At 39.4% G+C, this 23,539-nt stretch overlaps 2 protein-coding genes and 1 long non-coding RNA gene across 3 annotated transcripts; 1 reads left to right on the top strand and 2 right to left on the bottom strand.

Annotated features, from left to right (window-relative positions):
- On the bottom strand, positions 1 to 13,566 carry faxca (failed axon connections homolog, metaxin like GST domain containing a). The gene is made up of 6 exons (XM_042503778.2): positions 13,073 to 13,566; positions 8,947 to 9,082; positions 7,711 to 7,907; positions 7,265 to 7,482; positions 5,898 to 6,014; positions 1 to 5,338 (listed from the first exon to the last, which is right to left on the bottom strand). Exons 1-6 carry the CDS (start codon positions 13,330 to 13,332, stop codon positions 5,040 to 5,042), a joined length of 1,227 nt encoding a protein of 408 aa, XP_042359712.1. The 5' UTR covers positions 13,333 to 13,566; the 3' UTR covers positions 1 to 5,039.
- On the top strand, positions 9,095 to 18,073 carry LOC148186818 (uncharacterized). The gene is made up of 3 exons (XR_015779045.1): positions 9,095 to 10,901; positions 14,351 to 14,468; positions 17,873 to 18,073. It is a non-coding gene; the product is annotated as an uncharacterized LOC148186818 (long non-coding RNA).
- ccnc (cyclin C) lies at positions 15,125 to 23,519 on the bottom strand. The gene is made up of 12 exons (XM_042503423.2): positions 23,340 to 23,519; positions 22,871 to 22,977; positions 22,106 to 22,190; positions 21,533 to 21,602; positions 21,366 to 21,417; positions 21,209 to 21,264; positions 19,463 to 19,498; positions 18,875 to 18,966; positions 18,697 to 18,764; positions 18,512 to 18,591; positions 17,146 to 17,264; positions 15,125 to 16,894 (listed from the first exon to the last, which is right to left on the bottom strand). Exons 1-12 carry the CDS (start codon positions 23,369 to 23,371, stop codon positions 16,840 to 16,842), a joined length of 852 nt encoding a protein of 283 aa, XP_042359357.1. The 5' UTR covers positions 23,372 to 23,519; the 3' UTR covers positions 15,125 to 16,839.
- Positions 23,520 to 23,539: the final 20 nt, after the last annotated feature.

Raw genomic sequence — 23,539 nt, 5'->3', positions numbered from 1 at the left:
AAGAGGAAAATACCACAGCTATATTTAATGAAATATTATAAGTAGCCCATTGTCAGACAGCTTTTTTTTCTCTAGATATGATACATTCATAAGAATCTTTTTCAATGAGTACAGAGCGATTTCTTTATTAATTTGATGTTTTTTCCCCCCCGACTCTCTTATTTACAGTTTGATGAGATTCCACAAGTGTTTCAGCACAAACAACACCACAAAGACAATATGGCTTCTAAAGTCTACAAGCAGAAATCTCGGTGGAGAGCGACACACACTGCAGGGCTGAACCCCGACCTCTGACCTCTAACTGCTGAGGAACACTGAGACAAATGAAGTTGTCCACAGACTGATCTGGAAGGACAGTTTTCCTGTGACGGGTGAGTAAACAGAGGGACGCTGATCATCAGCTGATCAGCAGCTGATCAGCAGGACGGCTGACCTCACCATGCTGATCTGAGCTCAAACACTCAGTTTGGGTTTTTACCTCAATATTTAGTTTTTTATGGCTTCAACTGAAGCTCTGCAGAGTAAAACCTCCTGATGTTTTTTTATGACAGTATTACTTGCAGCACATGAGGGACTGTAACATTTGAACACAATGATATTTATGCTGTGATTATAACATTTAGCACATGACATCTCAAAAACATGGACACATGCAACTACGGCAGTGACTGGAGACGTGAAATATGCAGTTGGTTCAGCTGAAGTCAGAGAATCTACAGTATTGCACAAACACACAGATCAATACACTTGATTGACTCGCAGCCACAGAAGAAAAACGTGTAAACAGAAGAAGAAAAGTGCAAAACAATTAACATTGTTTCTTAAATTCAAGCACAGCCACCATCAAAATCAATAAATATAAATATTAAATAAATAATAAATTAATATGACATATAAAAACATAGGTCATATGCTGGCACTGATATAAAGTAAACAGTCAGTTTCCATTTCTGACTAAGGTTGAGAGAAGGCAAGAACATGCAGGCGACAGGTTTTAAGACACAGAATCAATTTTTTCAGTTTTAGACGGCATTATTGTTTTGAAATTAATCTGCACATAAAGGCTTTGCGTCTCCTCACTAAAGGCTTCGATTTGAAGCCCAACTTAATGATGCTTTTGTTAAACAGAGAATCCAAAATGCAGTAAAGGGACAGTGGACCACATGATCAAAAAACCATATTTTTCCTCTCACCTGTAGTGCTATTTATCAATCTAAATTATTTTGTTGTGAGTTGCTGAATGTTGGAGATCTCAGTCGTGGAGGAGTCTGTCTTCTCTCCAATTTAATGGAACTAAACTGCTAACCAACACTCAGCTTGTGGTACTCAAAGTGCCAAAAAATACATCTGAAAAACTCAACAGCAATGTCTCTTTTCAGAAATCATGATGCAGTTACTCAAGATAATCGACAGACCTTCCTGTGAGAAGTTTCATGTAGGAACTATTTTCTTTTGACTGAACTACACCTGACAACCATAACACAGTGCAGAAGGAAGCGTATACTTACTGCCAGCTCACCAGGCAAATGTTAACTCACTTCAGAGCAGTTTTGGTCACTTAAAAACCTAAAATTGTTAAGCATTTAGTTGTTCTAAAGGACCCTTGAAGGAGTCGGATGTTCAGTTTTTCCACAAAGTACATTTTGTTTTAGTGGTTTTAAGAGTCCAAATATTGTTTTTTTTAAAAAAATCTAGGATGGCAATGGCCAAAATGCCAAACTTAAAGCTTTATAATGGCAGTTCACAAAGCAAAGGATTATGTAACGGTGGCTGCAGTCATTATTTTATACAGACTACGGTTACAGCTCATCCAGAGAGGACGCCGTTAATGTTTGCATCCTGCACTGTTAGAGTACCAACCTCTTATTCATGAGTAGGTGCACGCTTTCTTGTGTATTGTGATGCAGTTTTCGGGTGTAGTTTGGTAGAAAGAAAATAGTTCCTACATGAAACTGCTCACAACAAGGTCTGTGGATTATCTTGAGTAACCGGGTCATGATTTCTGCAAAGAGACAGTGCTGTTAAATTTTTCACAAAGACTTTTTTGGTGCTTTGAGCACCACAAGCTGAGTGCCATGTTGTTCCATCATACTGGAGAGAAGGTAGACATCTTTACTGCTGATATCTCCAACACTCGGTAACTTACACCAAAACATTTTAGGCTGATATATATTAGTTCAGGTAAGAGAATTTTTTTTTTTTTTCGTCTTGGGGTGAACTGCCCCTTTAAAGCGAAGGAGCCGCATGTTATGAAATCATCTTTAGAATTTTTTTTCCAAAACCATCATGTCATGGTCATTATCACCATTGTGGTCTATAAACTGCTTCACTTTAATGCTACATATTTTTAACTCGTTATAAAATTTTGTGCAGCAAAACAGTTCTGGTCAGGATTTATTTTGGTTATAAAAGAATTATGTGCTGACTTGTCAGTGCCCTCTAGTGGACAAACAATGTGATTGAGACACTTTTCTGAATTACCACATACATATTTTTGGCTTTTTACATGCTGCACTTTCTTTATACATAAATATGCCAATGCAAATAGTGTTTTATCTACACTGAGGTCTGGTCATACTAGCATTTAAAGTGGCAACATTTTGCAAAAATTTCAGTTCATTCAAATGCCTGCAGAGTAACGTCTAACACCAGTCTGAGCAACATTGAAATCACGACTGTTCGTGAGTGTGTGTGTGTGTGTGTAAGAGAGGAAAGAGGTGCCATCACTCACACAGAGGGTGACTCATGGACTGAAGCTCACATCCTGTGCACCGCTTGCCTGCATCCATATTGTTTGCCTTAACACGCAGTATGTTTGTATGTGCATTTGCTGAGTGACAAACACACATAACATCGGCCGGCTGACCTGCACCGAATCGTCACACACTCCAAAAACACCACGCAGCCTGGCATAACAGTTACCTGCATCTGCTCTGTTATTGCTTAACACCATTTTCACCGAGCAAATTATCACTTTAAATCACAGAGTGTCACAAACGCCCAAAAAAAAGGTCATTTTGCAGGATGGCTACATCTTTGTGTGGCTGATTCTGCCAGAGGCACCAACAAACAAACAAAGCTAAAAAAAAAAGAAAGCCAGCTAAAGAAATGTAAATTATCTATGTGAAGTGTAAAGGGAGATTTTCGTTGGCACGTACCAGCCATGCACTTTCATTCAGACGATATATCTATTTAATCTATTTCTACATGATTGTTTGACTCGCTCTCGATGCTCCAATGCATAAATGTCTATTTGACCTAAAGCTACAGTCTTTGATGATAATCCAAACTAGAGCTGTTCCGATACCGGTAACTTCGATACCGTCTAAAATGCTGAATCGGGTATTGACGAGTATGCAAGTCTATGCACCGACCTGATACCACGTAATTTATTAATAAACTTTACAGTAGTTTCACAACCAGATAAACTATTAAGGGTGCACTTTTTGGTTTCTCTTTGCTGTCTCAAAGCACTGTTGCAAAAATTATGTGCGTCATCATCTAAATACCTCTGTGAAGTTTAGCTCTTTTTTTTTTTTTTGGTTTTAACACACTTTTTTAGTTGTTTTACTTTGTAGTAATTTCATTTTGTGTGCTTTTCGTATTTTACATTGCTTGTTTTGGAGTTGAATATTTAGATTTTCTATTTTTGTTCTATGTTGTCTGTCTTGAAAAAAAAGATTTTTAATCTCTAGAGGTTTTCTTCAGGTTAAATAAAAAAAATACAAATAATTAAAACCCAGATAAATTATTTTTTGGTGCTCTAAAATAGCAGCCAGTTGTGCTGTGCAGCCCTGGGAACTACTGTTGTAGAGCTCCAAGGAAAAACTGATTTACGTTAAACACTGCAACGTTAGCCGTTAGCAAAATGTCAGAAATTTGGCAACGTCTATGACATTCGCTCTCTGAATGTTTTTCAAGGGGTCTAACCTGAGCCCTGCCATAATGATGACAGCCATCATTTCACATCCATACTGGATTAACAGCACGCAATTTATTTTTATTTTTTTAATGCGGTGGTATCAGATCGGTTATCTGTATCAGCCGTTGCTCAAGTTTTAGAAATCGGTATCGATTGAAAAATGGTATCGGCGCACCTCTAATCTAAACAATACAGGCACCTGACAATGCATGTTGTCACATTATGTTTATAATGTGGAAGAAAATGACATTTTTTGTCAAAATAATTGTCTTAATGACAATGAGTGCTTGTGGCAGATTGCGGTTTACTACCCATTATCCTCCATTAACTTTTACTGCACTATTTAAATTTGGGCAGCAGGCATCACTGTAATATCCCTGCCATGGAGACAGAAACGGGAGGTCCTCATGCTGATCCTGGACCAGCAAAGCGGGCGTTTATTCATGGAAACTATCACGAGACGATTCATGTCCAATACTGAAATACACCTACAGTATTTACACCATATGACAGAGGGGATGACTCTATATTTGCAGGCTATCTATACTATTTATACTCATATATAATCTATTAAATCTTATCCATTTATATATTTACACTGAGTTGTATTCATTCGCATGAATCCCTGTACATGTTCCCTACGATGTCCTATCAATACAAGGCGTTTAGGGTTCACACACACGAGGCCAGGCGGTGCGAGTTGCTACGAGGGACAACGGGGGTCAAGACTCACGTATTCGCCACGATTATGACGTCAGGTGGTGACTGCAGATAAGGTCGACCACATGGAGGAGTTTCTCAGCAGTGGCGTCATTTACTCCTGGCGTTTTTAATCTTGTCCTGCCTCAGTTTTCTCTTTCTCCCCACTGAAACTTCTCTCATTCGGTTTATCTCCATCTGTTTCCCTTTTTTTACTCCCTCTCCTTCTACTGCAGTCGTTCCTCCACTACAATATGCAAGCAAGACCTCCTCAACGTCTCCACTGTCGCAGGAGACACCAACAACAATTCACCGTTATGTTCTGTTCAGAGAGGTAGGGGACGCATGTGTGCAGGCGGGACACAGCTCCCCCCTGTGGTGAGCAAATGTGTGGCGTGTACTACATCTTTACGTTTCGTCAACACTTGTCGATTTCAGAGCACTCTGTGTCCATGTCCGAGTCGTACAGCGAGTGGCCGGTTGGGTCGCTGTCGGGCGACAGAGGGTCCTTTGGTGTGTGAGGGTGGGAAGTGTGCGTGTGTGTGTTGTCCTGGAAAGTGTCCGTGCCGGAGAAGAGGCCCAGGTCGGGCAGTTTGGAGGGCGCATCGCTGCCCTCTGTGGTGTCGCTGTAGCAGAAGTCCTCCAGGTCCACGAACCACTCGGGCCAGAATCGCCGGCGTATGCGCTCACAGTACATGGCCAGGTTAATGAGCTCACCTGGAGGAGGACAGACAGCTGAGTGTGTAAGGTGCTCTGAAGAAATCATGCAATCTTATTGATGATTAAACCTCAACAAATGCTTGATTAGTCAGTTGGAAGTGATTTTGATCATTTATTAATAATTGAAAGTAATATTTCACCCCTCAAATGACCATTTGTATATCAGTTAGGCCTGTTCACCTCGTGTTACATTGAGTTCCAAAGAAAACTATGTTTTTCTCATATGCCTCCACAGTGAACGAAAAAAATCCAAAAACTGAGAAAATTCTTGCTGAATTGAAGTCATAGGGGTCTGTGTATAACAGCAAAACTATATCAAAACATTTGTTTACAGTCTCTTCTCAAACAGACAGCCCTTTCCACCAGGGAACTGAACTAAAGGTGAAATTTATCTACGATCTCTCCAAAGCCAGACTCCACTGACAAAAACAGTAATTTTACCTCGCTGAACACAGGAGCTGTTGGTCTACCACGTCCAGCTAAAGACTTACTTACTAAAGATATGAGAGGAAATACAGTATGTTCCTTTACAATATGAGCAAAACGCTGAACTCACCTTTTATCAGCTGCTCTGGTCGTGTTCCTGGTAGCGTCCACATTGCAGGGGCCAGATGACTGAACACTGCAGCGTCGACTGTTGAAAGCTTAGAGCCCATAAGATACTTCTTATCACCTGAGACAGCACAAAAAAAAATCAAATAAATACAATCCGTGTGTAGACGTTCTGTCTTTCTTTAAGACATATCAATTCTACCTTTTTGAAAAATGAGCTTCTTGGCTTCAGATTTTATATGAGAGCGTTCTCATGTCTGAAGAGTAAATATAAACCCAGATGCTGTTTAGCTTATCTCAGCATAAATACTGGAAACCCAGGGAAACAGCTGGCTTGGCTCTGACCATTTATACATTTGTACACTAAATGTACATGAGAGGAAACTGAGAGGAAAAAAAATACTTCAGGCCACACGGTAAAAGGCATCAGCGATCATTTGATGCATTAAGGGTTATAAAACTTTAACCTCTGAGAGCACTGTTAATACAACAGCACACTCTCAGATCTGCCTTTTTCATCTCCAACCACAAACTGCCAGAGGTCATGCATTGACTCCAGACTGCAGTGCTAACTTTTCACCACCGGAGGTCAGTATTATGCTTTTATTTGATTAGTACAAACAAGATGTCGCTGGTTATAGTTCTCAGGACACACATCAGAAGCGATTGTATTGGTTTTACTTTGCCATTAAAGCTGTGGATCTGCTTCCAGGGCACACAAATTGTGACAAAGTCTCACAATTAAACAGTGAAAGCTCTTTCGATACACATTATACTCATAAATGCTGAAGAAAAACGAATTAGACTGTGCTAAAGGCTGTCACATAGCCAAATGAATCCCTTGAAACCTGAGCAAACTGGTGGTTTGATTTCTTTCAAAAACATGGGTAGAAGGCAGTGAGCAGCTTAAAATCACCAAGAAACTAGTTTAAAGTAAAAAAGTAAAAAGAATATTACCTAAAAATAAGCAAAAAAAAGAAAAAAAAAGATTTTTTTTAGTCTATCTGTATACATTTTTTTTCTGTAACATATTTTTTATTATGCAAATATAATGTTTACATAGTTTTCTGAATATTATTCTCTACTTTTTTGTCTCTTTTATTGAACTGATTTTCAGGGTATTTTCTTTTCATCTTGAACTAATTTCTTGCAATTTGTGGGGCATTGCAAGAAGGTTGCTCATTGCCTTTTCCCCCATGTTTTCAAAAGAAATCAAACTAAATTGCTCAAGACATTTGATATACAAAAGATCACTGGGGCGTAAATTATTACTTGCAATTTATATTCTTTCTGCAAAGCACCCCACAGATAATAAACATAGATCGTAATCTTCCAAATGATGAACAACATTATTATTTCCAGATGTCTCACCGAGTAGCGTGGCCAGGGTGCGCATGTCCTTCTCCATCAGGGCGTAAACCTCATCCTCGGAGAAACGTCCGATCCCGTGCCCGTACATCTCCCTCTTGACGATCCCGCCGGTCAGGTGACTCAGGATCCACTTGAGCAGGTCACTCAGCGGCCCGCTCACTGCCAGCATCTTCTGCGTCTCCTCCAGGTTGTCCACCCACTGACAGTAAGCTATGGTCCTGCAACACAAACACACACACACACACACACACACACACACACACACACACACACACATCTCAGGGTGAATATTCTACTACTGCTACTAGAACATAATTTCAAAAAAGTTATGTATCAATTTGGCAAATACATTTTTATGATTTATAATTCCCACTTCTGCTCCTTATCAATGAACTGTATTGATTTAGGACAACAAATCTGCAGTTTGGACGTCACTGGTTCCTCACCAGTAGAAATGCTCCTCCACCATTTTGGTGATGGCACGAGACACGGCCTTCTCCTGCGGCGTCAAGCCCTTGTTGAGGCTCGCGCCCAGCCTCTCCTCCAGGAAGTCGATGATGAATTCGGTGCCACACACCTGCTCCTGGTTGTATTCAATCCACGGCATCTTTCCTTGAGGTGAGAGCTTCCCATCAAAGTAGTTCTGTGAGAGAAAAGAGGATCAGGAGAGAGAGAAAACCCCAGTGAAGGAAAAGATGTTGAAGGAATGGAGAGAGTGGTTGATGATTGGTACTAGCTGAATTAAATTGGATTTGGATCAGGACAAAACATTTAAGTAAAATTTTAATTATCCTTTGCAGGAAAGCTGAGTGACAGCAGCAGCAGAGACTCCGAAATGAACAATAATTAATCAAAGCTAAAGTCATTATACAATTTAAGAAGAAATATGGATTAAAAAGTTCTCACAATTAATTGTGTTGCAACAGCAAGGATTAATTTAGTCTGAGATTAGCTCTAATCAGAGTTTAGTAAAACTAGGTTTAAAATGAGTAAATCCAGATTTAAAATTGATCTTGGTTTAATAAAGCCAGGTTTATGTGTTTAAACAGAGTTTAATTAACAGGGACATATTTCATATTGAATTAAGATAATATATATATATAAATAAATAAATAAATATATGTGTACATAATCAACATGCTGTCAGCACCTAGATTATTTTGCTCAATCCATCTCAAAAAGTTAAACCTCCTTTAACTGAAGGTTTAAAATTAACCCTGGATCACACTTTAAATTTGAGTCTAAATTTTTGGTGCAATAGAAATAAATCTAATCTGGGTTTAGAGTAAATACTAGGCAGAGATTTAAAGAGAGGTTAAAATTGAATCTCTTGAAACTAAGTTTTAAGTTTAGTGCAACAGAATTTTACCTTAAACCATGATTTATATATATAGACATCCAGATGTTTGTGTATTATATTTTAATTGCATTTTATTTGAATGATGTTTTACCTTGTTTTGTTATTTTTTATGGTTTTGTATTATGAAGCACTTTGTAACTCTGGTTTAGAAAAGTGCTATAGGAATGAGGTTTATTATAATAATAATAATAATAATAATAATAATAATAATAATAATAATAATAATAATAATAATAATAATCAGGTTTAAAAGATAAACCCTGTTGCTGTAATCCAGCCTCGGTCAAACAGATGTGGTGCAGACACATGAGCACAGCTGTACCTTGTAGGGCAGATCAACCATACGGAGGTAGGTCTCCAGTTTAAGGCAGAAAGGGGACAGGGACGGGACGCCAGTTTTGGGCCTGGAGAACTGGTGGAGTATGATGGCATCTTTAGAGTCCAGCTCTTGCTCCTTTCTGTGTGGAGGACAGAAGGACAGAGCTGCAGATCACTCAGAGGGAGAGGCTTGAAAAAACAAACTTTTGTTTGTACTGATCACACTGTGGGAACGTAATCCTTTTCACAGACACATTAAAGCCGCAGTTGCCAACACTATATTCACACAGTAGTACATGAGGCAGATAATCCTCAGAAAATCTATTTCCTTTGCATACTTTAGTATTGCCTCTAATTGCCTCACTGCATGTAAACAAACACAATCTATCAGCGCCGAGGAGTCTTTAAAGCAGCTGTCAGTCTTGTCAGTCACTGCTCATGAACTGTGGTGTCAAACTAGGCAGCGCTAATCAAATATGAATCAAGATTCTGCTAAATAAAAGCTAAATATAAGGCTAAAGCCAGCAGCTGGTTAGCTTGGGTTAGCATTAAGACTGGAAACGGGAAACAGGTCGCCTGGCTCTGTCTGCTGATGGCAAAATTAATCTACCAGCAGCTGTAAAGATCACTAATTAACACAGTATATCTGCATACATAAACCTCAGGGGTAAAAATAAGACATTTTAAACCTCAGGGGTAAAAATAAGACATTTTAGAGGGTTATTTATGTTTCAGACTGAGGAAACTAAAAAGATATTTATAGTGTCCTTGTGTCACTTCCTGGAGACTCCACTGGTTTCTTGGCAACCTCTCAGTGACGTAGAGAGTCCAGGTTTTGTCACCTTGGGACGGAGCCAGGCGAGCAGTCTCTCCTGTTTACAGTGTTTATGCTGAGCTAGCCTAAGTATGTGGCGAAGGCTATCGTATGATTAATAAACCAAATGATCTGTAACCAAGGTCCTTTATCCGGCCCTGAGTGATCGTCAGCCCCGGGCCATTTATCCCAGCCAAAGGAAAAAACTGCAGTGTCAGAACGAAGAATAATGAAAGGTTATATTGCATTCACATGGAGACTGTTGGAAGCTACTTCAGTGACAAGAGCAGGCCAGGAAATAGCAACAAATTTACATGGGCACAATAACGCAGAATTACAGGGAGCTGTGTGAAGAGCTGAAATGCAAACACAAGCCTTAGGGACTGTACTTTTTTTTAATCAGCAGACTTGATTTAATTTCTTCTCTCTTTCTCAACCCTCCCCAAAGCTACAAATATTTTTCCTTGAGCCTCCCCTGAAGTGACACAAATAACCACAGACTTATATATGTATGTTTTTTGGGTTTTTTTTTTTCAAAGTTGAAAACAAGAGTCAAAAATACTTTGTTTTCACCATTGTCATGCATGCAAGAGCACATAATTTAATGGCTGTGTTTTGTTTTTGTTTTTTTTACACGTTATTGCAATCCAGTTTTGGCAAATTAGGATCGGATGAGAAATAAGATTTTAGGACATTAGAGGCTTAGGACCTCTGTCAGAGGGTGCAAAGGATCCTCCACTGGCACTTTTTGTTGTTAACAAGCTCTATTTTATTCTGGCACAATATGTATATATATAACTTTATTTGTATTGTGAATTGGAAGAAATTGTTTGGGGGGCCACCTATCTGGGACCTCATTTGGTCCGCGGGCCGTTAATTGAGTATCACTGCCGTGGATTACAAATTAGTTCCGACTACGCTGATGCCATGACAACAGCACTAGGACTTCTAACTGAGCATGTATCACTCCGCTTCACAGGTGTGCTGAGCCCTATGTTAACCTACATTAAGAGTCGTCGTAGCGAACTTTTCACCGCAAAGAGGAACATTTTTTCGCAAATAACATTCAAGTTAAATCATAAATGGTCAACAAAAAAGGATGAAGAGAAGGAAAGAAGCTTGGATACCTCACTGTAAATCTCCAGGTATGCTCGTATGACATTAGCCAGTGTTGAAACGGTAACGCGCTCTTTTGTAAAGCTTTTAACTCATCGGAATCAAACTTATGTCACCAAAGAGACTGTCAACAGAGTTTTAATTCTCTGCTCGCACAACAAATGGAAAAATACAGTTAAATGTACATGATATAAAGTAGCTGACCTGTGGTAACGTGTCGACCTAGCTTACACGAAGTAGCTAGCTAGTGTGTTTAAATGTCAATGTGTTGATTGGCGACAGTCCAGTTGCAGAACTATTTGTGTTGGCGGAGCGAAATAAATCGTTAAATAAACAAACAAAATAATAATCTGTTGTTTGTGAACAAGTAAATGGCGCTTGTGGAGCTTTTTTATAAAAATAATGTCACATTTAGTGTTGTACTGAATATCAGCACGGCTGTGATTAACTACACTAAAGCTCAGTACTCCCTCTAATGTGTGCTTAAAATATATTTACTGTAGCCTAAGGGACTGTTCACTATGTTTAAGAGGGAATGGGGTGGTGCAAAACGAGGAAAACATTTCAAATATGTTTTTAAGCACGAGAGGGGCTTATGGTTTTTCGTTTGGCTTAAGTCCTAATTTTACCGGATGTGTATGTAGGCTATATATTTATATATCACGTTGTCATGAGGATATGTATGTATTTATTTATCAGTGTCTTTATTAAGATATAAACAAAGAGTAAAGAGAACATGAACAATGTATTAAAACACCACAAAAAATGGCTTCTTCAGACTGAAGTCAATATTTGGATATCTGGTGTCAAACATGGAATCGCATAAACCTAACAAAAGGGAGATTAAACTATCAATATTGAGCTTGAGCTTTGGACACGTCTTGAACTTGGTGTAAATACACCACAAGATAAGTACAGTACATCTCATATATTCTGCCCAAGACAGTTCAAGACATGATAAGTGGAAACACTAAATACATTGTAACTTTAGCCAGTTGAAGTTGTTCTTTTTTTCTGAAATATTTTCATTTTTACTACTGTATACATATTTACTTAGCTCTGGTTGTATTTTAGTAAAGACACTTCTGAGAAATAAAAATGTATGATTATTATAACCTTGCTAAAATAACGTAAAGTTTAAGGTTGCCTAAGACTTTAGCACACTAGCCTACTATATCTATACATCTCTATCTATCCATCTATTTATCTATATGTATATATATAGAGAGAGAGAGGAAGAGAGAGAGAGAGAGCACCTCCCTCTACTTCGATAAATAAAGCACAGTCCCTAATAAGGCTAAACATGATCATGAAAGACTTTTATTTGGGGCATTCTTTGTTGTAGTTTTGCTGTGGGCCTGTGATTTGTCAGCTGCAGTGGGCCTTGACTGCAGGTAACCCTAGATGTTGTTTTCAGATCAATAGACTCAAACCCTCATTCCTGCCAGTGCATAATCAATAATAATTTAAAAAAAAAAACCCTACAAATATATTAATCTATCATATTACAATTTCTTTTTAAGCAGCTGGGGCTTCAATGTAAGACTGTTTACAACAGAGGGATTTTTTTCCATCTAACTGCAGTGCTTTAGACTGAAACCAAACACCGGAGCGTGTGTGTGGAGCAGAGGGGGATCACAATGAAGCAAACACAAGAGGAACCTATACATCATGTCGCCTTGTCCTTGAGATAAATGAAAGTGACCTGATGTCAAAGTCTATGATGTCAATCCACATGACAGGAGAGTTGTTTAAATTAGGCCCAACAAACAACAGAAATTAGCCATAATTTGTTTATTATCATTATTATAGTGATTGTTTTGAATGATCAAGCCTGAAATATGAAGCATGACCCTTGCAGGAGGTCACTCGTGCATGAATTCACCATAATAAGCTAATAAAGATGGGGATAATGTGTGTTTGTGTGGTGGTGGTGGTGGTGGTGGAGGGTTCAGTTACATCACAATCCACCCACTCACGACTCCTTATTCTCCCCTGACTCCTCCGCTCTCACCCCGCCCAGCCTGACGAGATTAAGTAATATCAAACCCCAGAGAAAATACAGCAGAGCTCTGGAGTGAAAATGTGAGCAGAATGAGCGGTTTTCTGATCGATGTGGCTCACAGAGGCCTGAGTGTGAAAGTGATGAGCTCTGCAGCTTCTCTACAGTCTCCTCGGCTCTGACAGTGTTGTTTGGTACCTGATGGCCAGCAGTTCGTGCAGCAGATAAGCAGCGGCAGCCAGCAGAGCCCCTCCGGTCAAATACAGCGTCTTCCGCCACCACGAGTCCGAGCCCAAAGCTGACATGATCCCGCCGTAGTCCTGCAGTGGGTACGCGATGATGTACCCATAAAACGAGAGCTGCTCATCGGAGCCCAGCAGGCCGGAGGAGAAGCTCTGGTTCTGGCCAAGATCAACCACACACGACCGCGTCCAGGCAAACCCGACGCGCCAGTACATGCTCTCTGTCTCCGGCCACTTTCCGCCTCACTCTGGCAGCTCGGGGCTTCATCAGCGGGGGCTTCATGGGTGCACGGGGCTGCAGGTGCGGGGCGACTGCGCGAGGAGCGGCCGACTTGACACGAGCATCCCGCCCGGAGCGTGTCCCCGCAGCGGGGTCGACATCCTCCGCAGCCCGCCGGAGCTCGCTGGCTGTAGCCGCCCTCCTCTCACCGTCAAGTCAGACAAGTAAACAACAGCGCGTCCGGCTCGGCCTTTCAAACTAAAAGTTGATTATGCTCTGCAAAATTTTAGTGATGAAAAACACCAGAGTGAAAGCAAAAATGTTACAAACACCAAACCTGTACGCTTCAGATTGATTCACTGACAGATTAGATAACATTAGATTTCACTTTGGTGTCATAAATAATTCTGAAATTTGTCTAGCGGACATCATCGTCAACCATTTCACCTGTACAAAAACACAAACACTTAACTCTTTCTTGTTTTAATTTTAAGTATGAATCACTTATCCTAAGGGTAAAAAATTACATGCCTTCATTAATCCCCTAAAATAAAGAAGCTTGATTGAATTTTATACCCCAAATCTACAGTATGTTGCATGAAGAAGCAACGTCTTTCATCGAAAGCTTTTTAAATATCTAGGTTTTCCCTTTTCACAGTGCAGAAAGACTACATTTAAGACTGCATTTAAACTGTCTGAGAATAAGGCCTACCAGTGTATCTCATAGACTGTAAGTAATAATTATTATATACAGTCTATGAGTTATCTCTAGTCGCATTTAATTTATTCATGCGGCCCAATATCACAGATTTTCCCCAAGTGGGCTTCACAATCTGTTCAGCATAACTTCTGTCCTGGACCCTGACTTCAGATAAGAAAAAACTATAATGGGGAGATAAATAAAAGGAAGAAATACTTTCACTGCTCAACTCACTTTACTGCGATTATTATTCTGATGTTTTTGCTGCTTTTGTTTTTCTCCTGACAATGAAACATATCGTTTTATTTTGAAAGGGAAATCCTGCAGTCTGCGGTAGCTTCAGTGTTTTCCTCTGCTGGCTTCACGAGGATAAAGTGACGTCACGGGAACTGACTGTACCACCTTGGTACCAACACCTAGAGGCAACCACAGGTAAATACATCTTCTGATACTATGCAGTCATTTTTTTAAGTTTTAAGAACAAAAAGAATAAAAATATATAACTTCTTGTGTATACTGCATCTACTATAACTCCAACCCCCCCCCTTTATTATAAACATGCTTTATTTTAAAGTGTCAAACCTAATTTGTAAAATGTTTGGTATTCTTTGTTTGTGCCACTAGGGGTCCTACCACAGCCACTGTGTTGAAGCAGTGGCTGTACACATTACATACAGTCTATGTGTTGAAGTGACATTGAAGTTAGGTAATGGGTATGAATGTGGCTTTTGTAACATGCTGGAAGTTTCCCAGCTTGAATAAGAGCAGCGCCACATTTGTTTGCACACCATACATTTTTATTACCATAAAATGATCTTCCAAAATGATAAACAGAGACTTTCAAGTAATAAAACAATTCGAGGGGCAATGTTTTTACCAGAACTAGTGGAATTATTTAGGTTGGGTGAAGCCCTTTAAAATTTAATGTGTCATTCATGTGAACAGTCATGTAACAGATGGAGCCTGCTGAAGGGGAGGAAAACGCCAGAAGGCGAAGCAGAGCGAGGCTGCATCCAACTTGCCTCAATGGCTTCTCTGTCTCACTTGTCTCAGTCACTCACTATAAGAAAGTGTCAAGCAGCCTTGAACACCATGTTTCTGTACCATTTATTTTTCCACAAGTGACAAAAGTAAAAGAAGCCGTTGAGGGAAAAATTTAAGATGCATCCAAATAGGACTGTTTGGCTTTCTGTTGTTATAATGCATTTTACAGTCTGAACAGGAAAGTGTGCTTTTATGAAGTGTTTTCTCTGTAACCAGCAGCTTTCATTTTGTAAGGCTTTTCAAGCACCGTTTTCTGAGTACAGCCACACACAGCTCGCACTGTATCACATCACAAAAATATAGACATCTACAGATATATGCACACACATATTACCACAATTCAGCTGTTAAATAGATGGCAGATTGAAAATAAGAATGTACAACCAAAGACAAATCTAGAACGATTGTAATTTGCGTTTAGTCCCCCCCCCAAAAAAAGCCTTTCTTCGACAAATAAAAGTTTTACAAAATATAGCTCCAGCAACACATTATTCTACAGCTAAAGCAGAATAAATGTAAAATAATTACAATAAAAACAGCTTTGCAGCAGACAAACAGAATCATGACGGTGAATCAAACAGGGACACTTTCACCTGAAGCACAAGCATGAAGCTAAACCAGCTCATGATTTCCATTTAAAGGAATATGTCAATCCCAAATGACTATTTATATATCAGCTACTCACCCTGTGTTACATTGAATTCATGAAGAAAACTTTGCTTTCTTACATACCTCCATTGGAAACAGACATTTTGATTTAGTTTTGCTGTTATTTAACGTGGACCCTATGACTTCAGTTCATTCAGAATTTTCTGATTTTGGATTCTTTGTTCACCATGAAGGCCAGCAACAAAAACAAAGTATTCTTCACAAATTCAACACTGAATAACTGCTATCCAAATGGTTATTTTGGGGGGTTGAAGTATTTCTTTAAGTTTCATTAACTAATCAAAAACAAGAAAGATAAAATAGATGAATAGAATTATAAGGCTATTTACAAAAGGGAGGAGGGAATGGGAGGGAGGAGTTGTCATGATTCAAACAGTATACTCTTGTATTCAAAGAGTTAATTTCTGTCATAAGCAGGAGCCTCAGTTGCAGTTGCACTGGGCGATGTCCAATCAGATCTGCACTGATCAGATCATACTACAGAGAAGACTACTATAGTCCCTGAGGAATGAAAAACCACCCAGACTGGTCACTCATATTGTGTGTGTACACACACACACACACACACACACACACACACACACACACATACAGACACACAGAGACACACACAACACACACAACACACACAGTACTTGTGATCAAGTTTTCTCGAGTCCCACGGAGCTCCACATGAAAGACTCGCTCCTCTGGGCTGTTCAAGGATCATCAGGATCGTCACGACATTAAAGCAGGTTTCTACTGAAGCGTCACATCTGCTCTATCAGTTTTCCCCACAGCTGCCCTCTCCCCTCCCCTCCACATGTTCCTCAGTTTTTAGTTCGTTTCAAGTCTGGAGCACAGTACAGAGCCTCGTCAGAAACACGTCAGTGGCTGCTCTCTCAATCCAGAAACCCATAATGACGGGAGAAAAATGAAGACGTGGCTCTGACAGTTTGTTTGGGGTGTTGGTCGAAGATATCGTTAAGCTGGAATGTGATTTTTTTTTTCCAGCAGACGTCACAAAGGTCATGCTGTGTGACATTTTAAAAAAAGATTCACCCCTCATTGTATCAACATTATGGACTCCCACGGAAATACAGACGCAACGCTAAGACTGGCTGTAGGAGTTACTTTGGTTCCCATTGGAGCTCTGGTCGCTCTCACTGTAGACGACACAGGAGACAAGATGAAAGAAATAATTACAAAGTGTCCAGTGATTTGCCGATATGCAATGCACTTACATGTTACTATGACACTGGTCGAATACAGCTTTTGTTGTTTATGTGCAGCTTAAAAACTTTATACTGTACTGTATATTTAATTTGAAAAAAACAACAACAAAATATATCAATGCAAATATGTATATACTGTGTGACAGCTGCGTTACACGCAGACAGGACAGTGTCAGGTTTACCTGTTCGGAGGAGGTTTGGGTTTTGGCATCTTGTTTAGCACAGCAGCTATCTCCTTTCTGTCATCGAAATTTTTCCACTGGTCGTAGAGCTTCAGAATGACACGGATGATCTCCAGGATCTTGAAAAACACAAAAACAGAAGTTAAAGGTATACTGTCCAGGTTTCCCTAAAATAAATATATACATAGACTCACACAAAAGTAATCCCTCTTAATTATCACGTGACCCAGTAGCAGTGTGTGACAGTGTCTGTATCTGCAGAAAAGCTGCCCTCCACCTGTGTTTTCCTATTTTCTTCTTATTTTGGTTTGTTCGGGAAAGTTCTGTTAACCTTTGTGTAGTGGCGTGTCGACCCCAGTCAATAGCCACTCATGGTCAGACCGCTATAAAAACGTAGTGACCAGGTTATACCGCTGCTCCATCTCTCCTCTGTGGATGTGAGCTGCAGGTGTGTGTGTCTTGTTTGATCAGGGCCAAGGTTAAGCCACACACACACACACACACACGCACACACACAGCAGAGAAGCTGAGCGGACACGATGAAGCATGCACTGCAGCAGAATTCACAAAATTTGGCAATGCAGCATTCTCCTGCAGGGATGTGCAGAGATGTGTGTTTGTGCTTTTTAACGTAACCACCGTGAAACAATCAGAAAATTGAATGTCTCTGATTCACTGCTTTCTTTCTCGCTCCCTCTCTCTCTCTCTTTATTTATTTACTCTCTAGCTCACCTGACCACAACTGCTGCTGCAGCTGAGGATGAGGAGCCAAGATTGAATGCTGTTTACAAACAGTAAGTGACAAATCCTTTATATTATACAGTAAACGATCAGTCTTTGTCACTCTGACTGTGTGTTAAATGCCTAAATCCCCACTGAACCTGGCATTTTATTTATTTGTGTTTGATTTTTGGGCCTACACAATTAAATGTGTTTGTGATCCTAATGACAAACACACCAGCACAAAAACAAAGACAGCTGGAAAACCAGACTGTGGCCACAAAATGCACAAAGGCATGCCAAAAAAAAAACAGTGGCCAGTGTTGTAACAAAAACAGTGGAGCTAAATGTGGAAAAAAAAAGATGATGACCTATTTTTATATAATGCAGACACTATCTGCATTTAACATCTGCTTTTTGGATATCAGTTAGCTCAGTTAGCTCAGCCTCAGGCTGTGAACTATGAGAACTATGAGATGACTAACACTGCACTGTGCTGCTTTAAAAAGTGACAGGTTACATGTTGTAACTTCCTCTCTTAAAGGGCAGACTGATGTTTTTGATTCTGGGTTTTGTTCTCTCGTCACCAGAAAAATATGACATTTTAGAAAAAAATTCTATCTGTGTCAAGAATACATGTTCTTACTTTGTCCATGTCAACAGAGAGCTCTGCAAACCACTGCCGGGCATCTTTCTGCTGAACCACACAGGCGACATGCAGACAGGCTGTGGGAGGAAGAGGACAGATCCTGTTACATCTAATGAATCTCATTTCAAGTCAGTAACTGCATTAAAAAGCTACGATGAGAAACGCATGGGGACAAATCTTACCCAAGGCGATCATGAAGGGAGGGTAGAGCAGACACAGATCCGTCCTGTATGTGTCATTCACTATTCGCCTGGTTCAGATAGATAACAGACACTGAGTGAGCCCCAAAAAACAGCAGCTACAATTGAGTATTCAAGGATTTCAGCAGGGACAGATAAACGTACACAGGCAGTGTCTTACCAGGCCAGAGGCAGCAACATGTCCTCCTGTCCCATGTCCTGCACATACTGCAACAGTGGTCTGTAAGGGTGGTACACTATCAGGCAGCAGTCCTGAAAAAAAAGATAAACAATAAGTAACCATACATCTAACAAAGCACATACAGCCTGCACAGTAGAGTATCAGTAGAGAGGCAAAGTCCCTCCCCTTCTGGTGTCCCCCAATGGACCTTATTTTGGAAAAAAATTTACAATAGTTTTATCAGCTGGTAAGCAACAGAATGTTTCGTTCGTTTCTCGTGAGTACATCCCAGTAGCTTTTTCAAGAAGTTATGACGAACCTTACACGACCTGCACAGTTTTTCTAATGACATACTTTCAGTTTTATGCAGAAAAAGTTTAACAACAAATGCAAGTTTCTTGACATAGAAAATTATGTTTTAAACTGACAAACATCATGTTAGTTATTCATGGCACAATTTGAATGAGTTTATCTCTCGCCATTAATTACTGTATTTTTTTTTTTTTTTTTAGAAGTAAGATCCCAGTGGTGGTCCACCAGCAGCGGATGGACTTCATCTCTCTATGATGCAAAGCTCACTCCACTTACCATCAACTCCAGCAGGTAGAATTCACATTCTAATATCTGCACAAAAAACACAAATAAAAAACCTGTATTATACCCCGTTTTACAATACATCAAAGAAAATACAGGTGACTTCAAAATCAAATACGATATATATCTTTGGGTAGTTTATTACGTTTCCCTCTGAATTATATAGTATTAAGTATTTACTGCATATCTGGCAAAAGCTATATTTTGCTTCATGTTTACATTTCCAGATGAATGAACAACAACAAGGAGTGTAAAAAACATCCAACTATCAGAAATGTAGAACACATAAACTTTTTTTATTACCCTCAACGACCGCAGCTGTTATAGTTATATTGCCCGTTTGTCCCCGCGCCACCATCACTATTACTATGTCTCCAGTTTGGACATGAAAAATGATGCGCAGGAGTCGCAGCATCCCGCTAACTCACTCTCTGCGGTGTGAACCACTCCCTCTTTTTATCGCTCTGCCGTGGCTCGCTATAAATAATAGTTTACCAGCTTTCTGGACAGGCGGCATGTCACAACAGCCCCGCTGACGTCCTGGCAACTGGGTGGAGATGCTGGATAAATAAAATCTTGACGGTGGACACCACTTCACACCACAGTGAGAAATGCTGAACAAAACGAATGCATGCACGCAGGTAGCTATCTCCCACAGCAACAAGATTTTTATCGGAGGTTTGTGAACATTAGCTCTGGAATCTCACGTACTGATAGACACCAACGTGGCAACACTCTGATACGGTGTAAGGCGGTCCTGCTGAGCTGTAATGTAGCGCAGCAGTGCATAAATAACTTTGCAGAGGAAGCAGAAAATGAATCAGGTGGTTGATTCATAGCATCGCTGATCCACTGTGAGTGGTTTGAACTGGAGAATTATATCCAGCTTTGTTTTACTTTTTAAGCACGGCCGCATTAAATTTAAGTTTGAACTACAGTCCATCTCGTTTCAGTCTTCAACTCTAGAGTCAAGACAACCTTTCAAGTCTGACCCTTAATCAAACTTTGTCCGTGTCATTACATTTAAACACACAAATCAGTCACTTTTTGTATTGGTCACTGTGTTATTAGATTGCTGACAGGGTTGTAATTTTACTTGTCCTCAGTATGTTTGTGCATTTACTGTTTAAAGTTCCTCTCCTGGCTTTGATTAAACCCCTAAAAACTCATCTCCGTTCATCAAAATCACATATTTAATAGATTTTTTCCATGACTGAAATTCCATCATGACTTAAAATGGCTTAGATGTAACTCTGCACCTGGCCTTATTTAGGATGCATGTATTTAGGAAAATGCACATTGGACCCCGCCCCTCAAACCCCTAATAAAACAGTAAAAGTTAACATGAGCCTTCAGCTTGACTACGTTCTCTAATAGCTAATAAGAGGGTGCTAATGTTAGATTAACCTTGTCTATGATCACCGAACTTGACAAGCTGAAGTGAAAGTGAAACTTTCTCTTCTGATACTTCTTGTTTCGCTGTAACTTTATGGGACGACTTTCTTAAGTCTTTGACATCACAAATCCTAGAAGCCAGAATAAGTGTTTTTGAGACTGTTATTGGTTCTTTGCAGTTCCCAGTTGACTATTTATTTCACTCATGATTTGTCTTATAGGATATTTAAAAAAACACCATATAGACAGGTTACCAAGGTTGATTTTAAGTGGTAGTTTTTGCATCGCACTCAGTGTAAATTGCTCTGGAAAACAAGAGTCTAATTACACAGATGTTTCACTTACATGATTCATTCTGTAAGGAAACTCCTTCGGAAAGGCGTAGGAAAATCTTGTTTTCACTGTTCAAGAAAAATGAAACATGATTATACCGTCTCCACTATAGGGGAATCACAATTGTAGGGATTTCTACTATTTAAGAAAATATTTGATGGCAACTTACACACAGATGTTGCTGCAGAGATCAGCCTGGTATTTGACACAACTCCAAATTCCTGAAAGGGAATAAAATTTTGATCTCAGATCACTTAACAGAGCACTTTTGCCAGAAGCTGTTACTTTTTTTAGTGTAACATTAGTGTCCTACAGACACAGCAGAAACGGCCATACCTCAACTTTAGAAGCCAGGAAAACACAGGTAGGAGCCATGAGCACTGGATCGATACTTTTCAGGGAATACCTGCAAACAAAAGGAGATTAAGGTTTATTAGTCATGGACGAGGGGGATTTAAGCACAAAAAAGCACAGTGGAGATTAGGTGACAATGAAGATCGCGTTTACACTGCTCAGAGTACAATATGTATTACACATAAAAGGGGAACTTGCCTGTTTTTTAATGAATAACATTTAAGTTGTACAACCACATTACTAGAGCCTGGTGATACAGAGAATATCAAATATCTAATTTTTTAACAAATACCTCGAAATAGATATTGTCACATTATTGTACAGTTGGATATTGGTGCTTTTACAGAATATTTAGAGGAAATAATGAGATTTATGCTAAATGGTTGGCAGTAAGGTAATTAAGATTAAGATTAAGAAGAAAACTACATCACTTTACTGTAATGCAGTCTTTAAAACCAGGAAAAGACAACTCTTAAAATAATCAGATAACCAAACTCTAAGATGTAATCTAGTCTCGTACAACCATATCGATACTAATTGATATTTATAGCTCACCTGGCATAGAAGCGTTTGAAGTAAACAGTTGCAGTGGCGATGACCTGCTGCCGCAGCTTCAGGTGTTCCCCCAAAGCCTGGATCACTGAAACGGACAGAATAAGACACTGACCTATAAATGTCCATACGAAATTTCAAAATTTCCTTCACAGCGCTTAAAGCACTGGCTGACCTAAGAGCAAAAAAAAAGTTAATTTTTAAATCAGTCAAAGTATGAGACAGCAGCACAAGTTTTTCTTAACTTCCTTTTTCTTTTTTAAATCAAGTGGTTTCTTGTTGTTTAATTTTCGATAAAAACACATCCAAGACAAAAGGTCAGGAACTATAGATCTTAATAATGATTCATACACACATTGTCCAGACTTCTATAAAAATAGATTCAAAAAGAAAAATGATAATCCGATTATTTTTCTGGCTACAGTGTTGTTATTGTGCACAGCAGAAAGGCATTTTATATTATATTCCTAATGGGGTTTTTTTAAATGTGAATAAAGTATCAGTTTGAAATCTCAATCTTCCACCCAAACTTCAAAACAGCCAGTATGTAACTAAAAAATACATGTTGGGTTATAAATAATAAATAAAAGGCAACAACACTGCCCATATACGAAAAGCAGAAACAATGCGATATATTTCAGTTGAACTGTTTAAGTAACATAAATACGATGCTGCGTTATTTAATGTAGTCTAAGAAATAAAACAACTGTTGTAAATGAATGCAGATCTCAAAATATGAAACGCAAATAAAGAAATGTAATAAATTACCATTGGCAAAGAAAATCTGCAGCTTCCAGTACTCCTCTTCTGAGAGAAACTTCAGATCCTTCTGCCGCTCTTTCATCAGATCCTGTTTGTCCAAAACCCACTGCAAACTTTGACGAATAACATACAAAATATCATTTCTGTATACTCAAAGTTTCGCTGCAAACTGTCATCGACCAAGCTAGCGGGTAGCACGACAATATCAACATTAAACCCGTGTGTTAGCCTTTTACACTGCTGTCGCAAAGCATGAACAATATAAAACGAAGGTCGCATAATTAAGCTTTAATAATAACCTTTGTCTTTAATAGTTTTGTTTTCTGTCTTTGTTACATTTTATTTCTAAATCGTAGCACTCATTTAGGAGAAAGTGTTAGCAGCCTCACAGACTCCGCTAACGTTAGGCCTCACAACACAGACGGCGATTTACGAAATAAAAACCTAACAGGTCAAATTTATTATCAAAACTTACTAATGAGAACTTTGCCAGAAGTTTCCCGCCATGTCGTAGCAGTTGAGGTAGAGAAGGACACTTTAAATTGGCAAAAGTTTCCAACAAAGACGCTGATAGCACAAGCAAAGTAGATATGCTAGGCAGACACTGGAGTCACATCAAAAACGTCCCGGAGGAGGATTGGGAGCACAATGGAATGGTTCCGGAATTTTAGATCC

Source organism: Plectropomus leopardus, chromosome 16 (assembly GCF_026936395.1).
Source record: "Plectropomus leopardus strain MGB_pleo_1.0 chromosome 16, ASM2693639v1, whole genome shotgun sequence".
Lineage (NCBI taxonomy): Eukaryota > Metazoa > Chordata > Actinopteri > Perciformes > Serranidae > Plectropomus > Plectropomus leopardus.
This window is presented reverse-complemented; position numbering and strand designations above follow the sequence as displayed.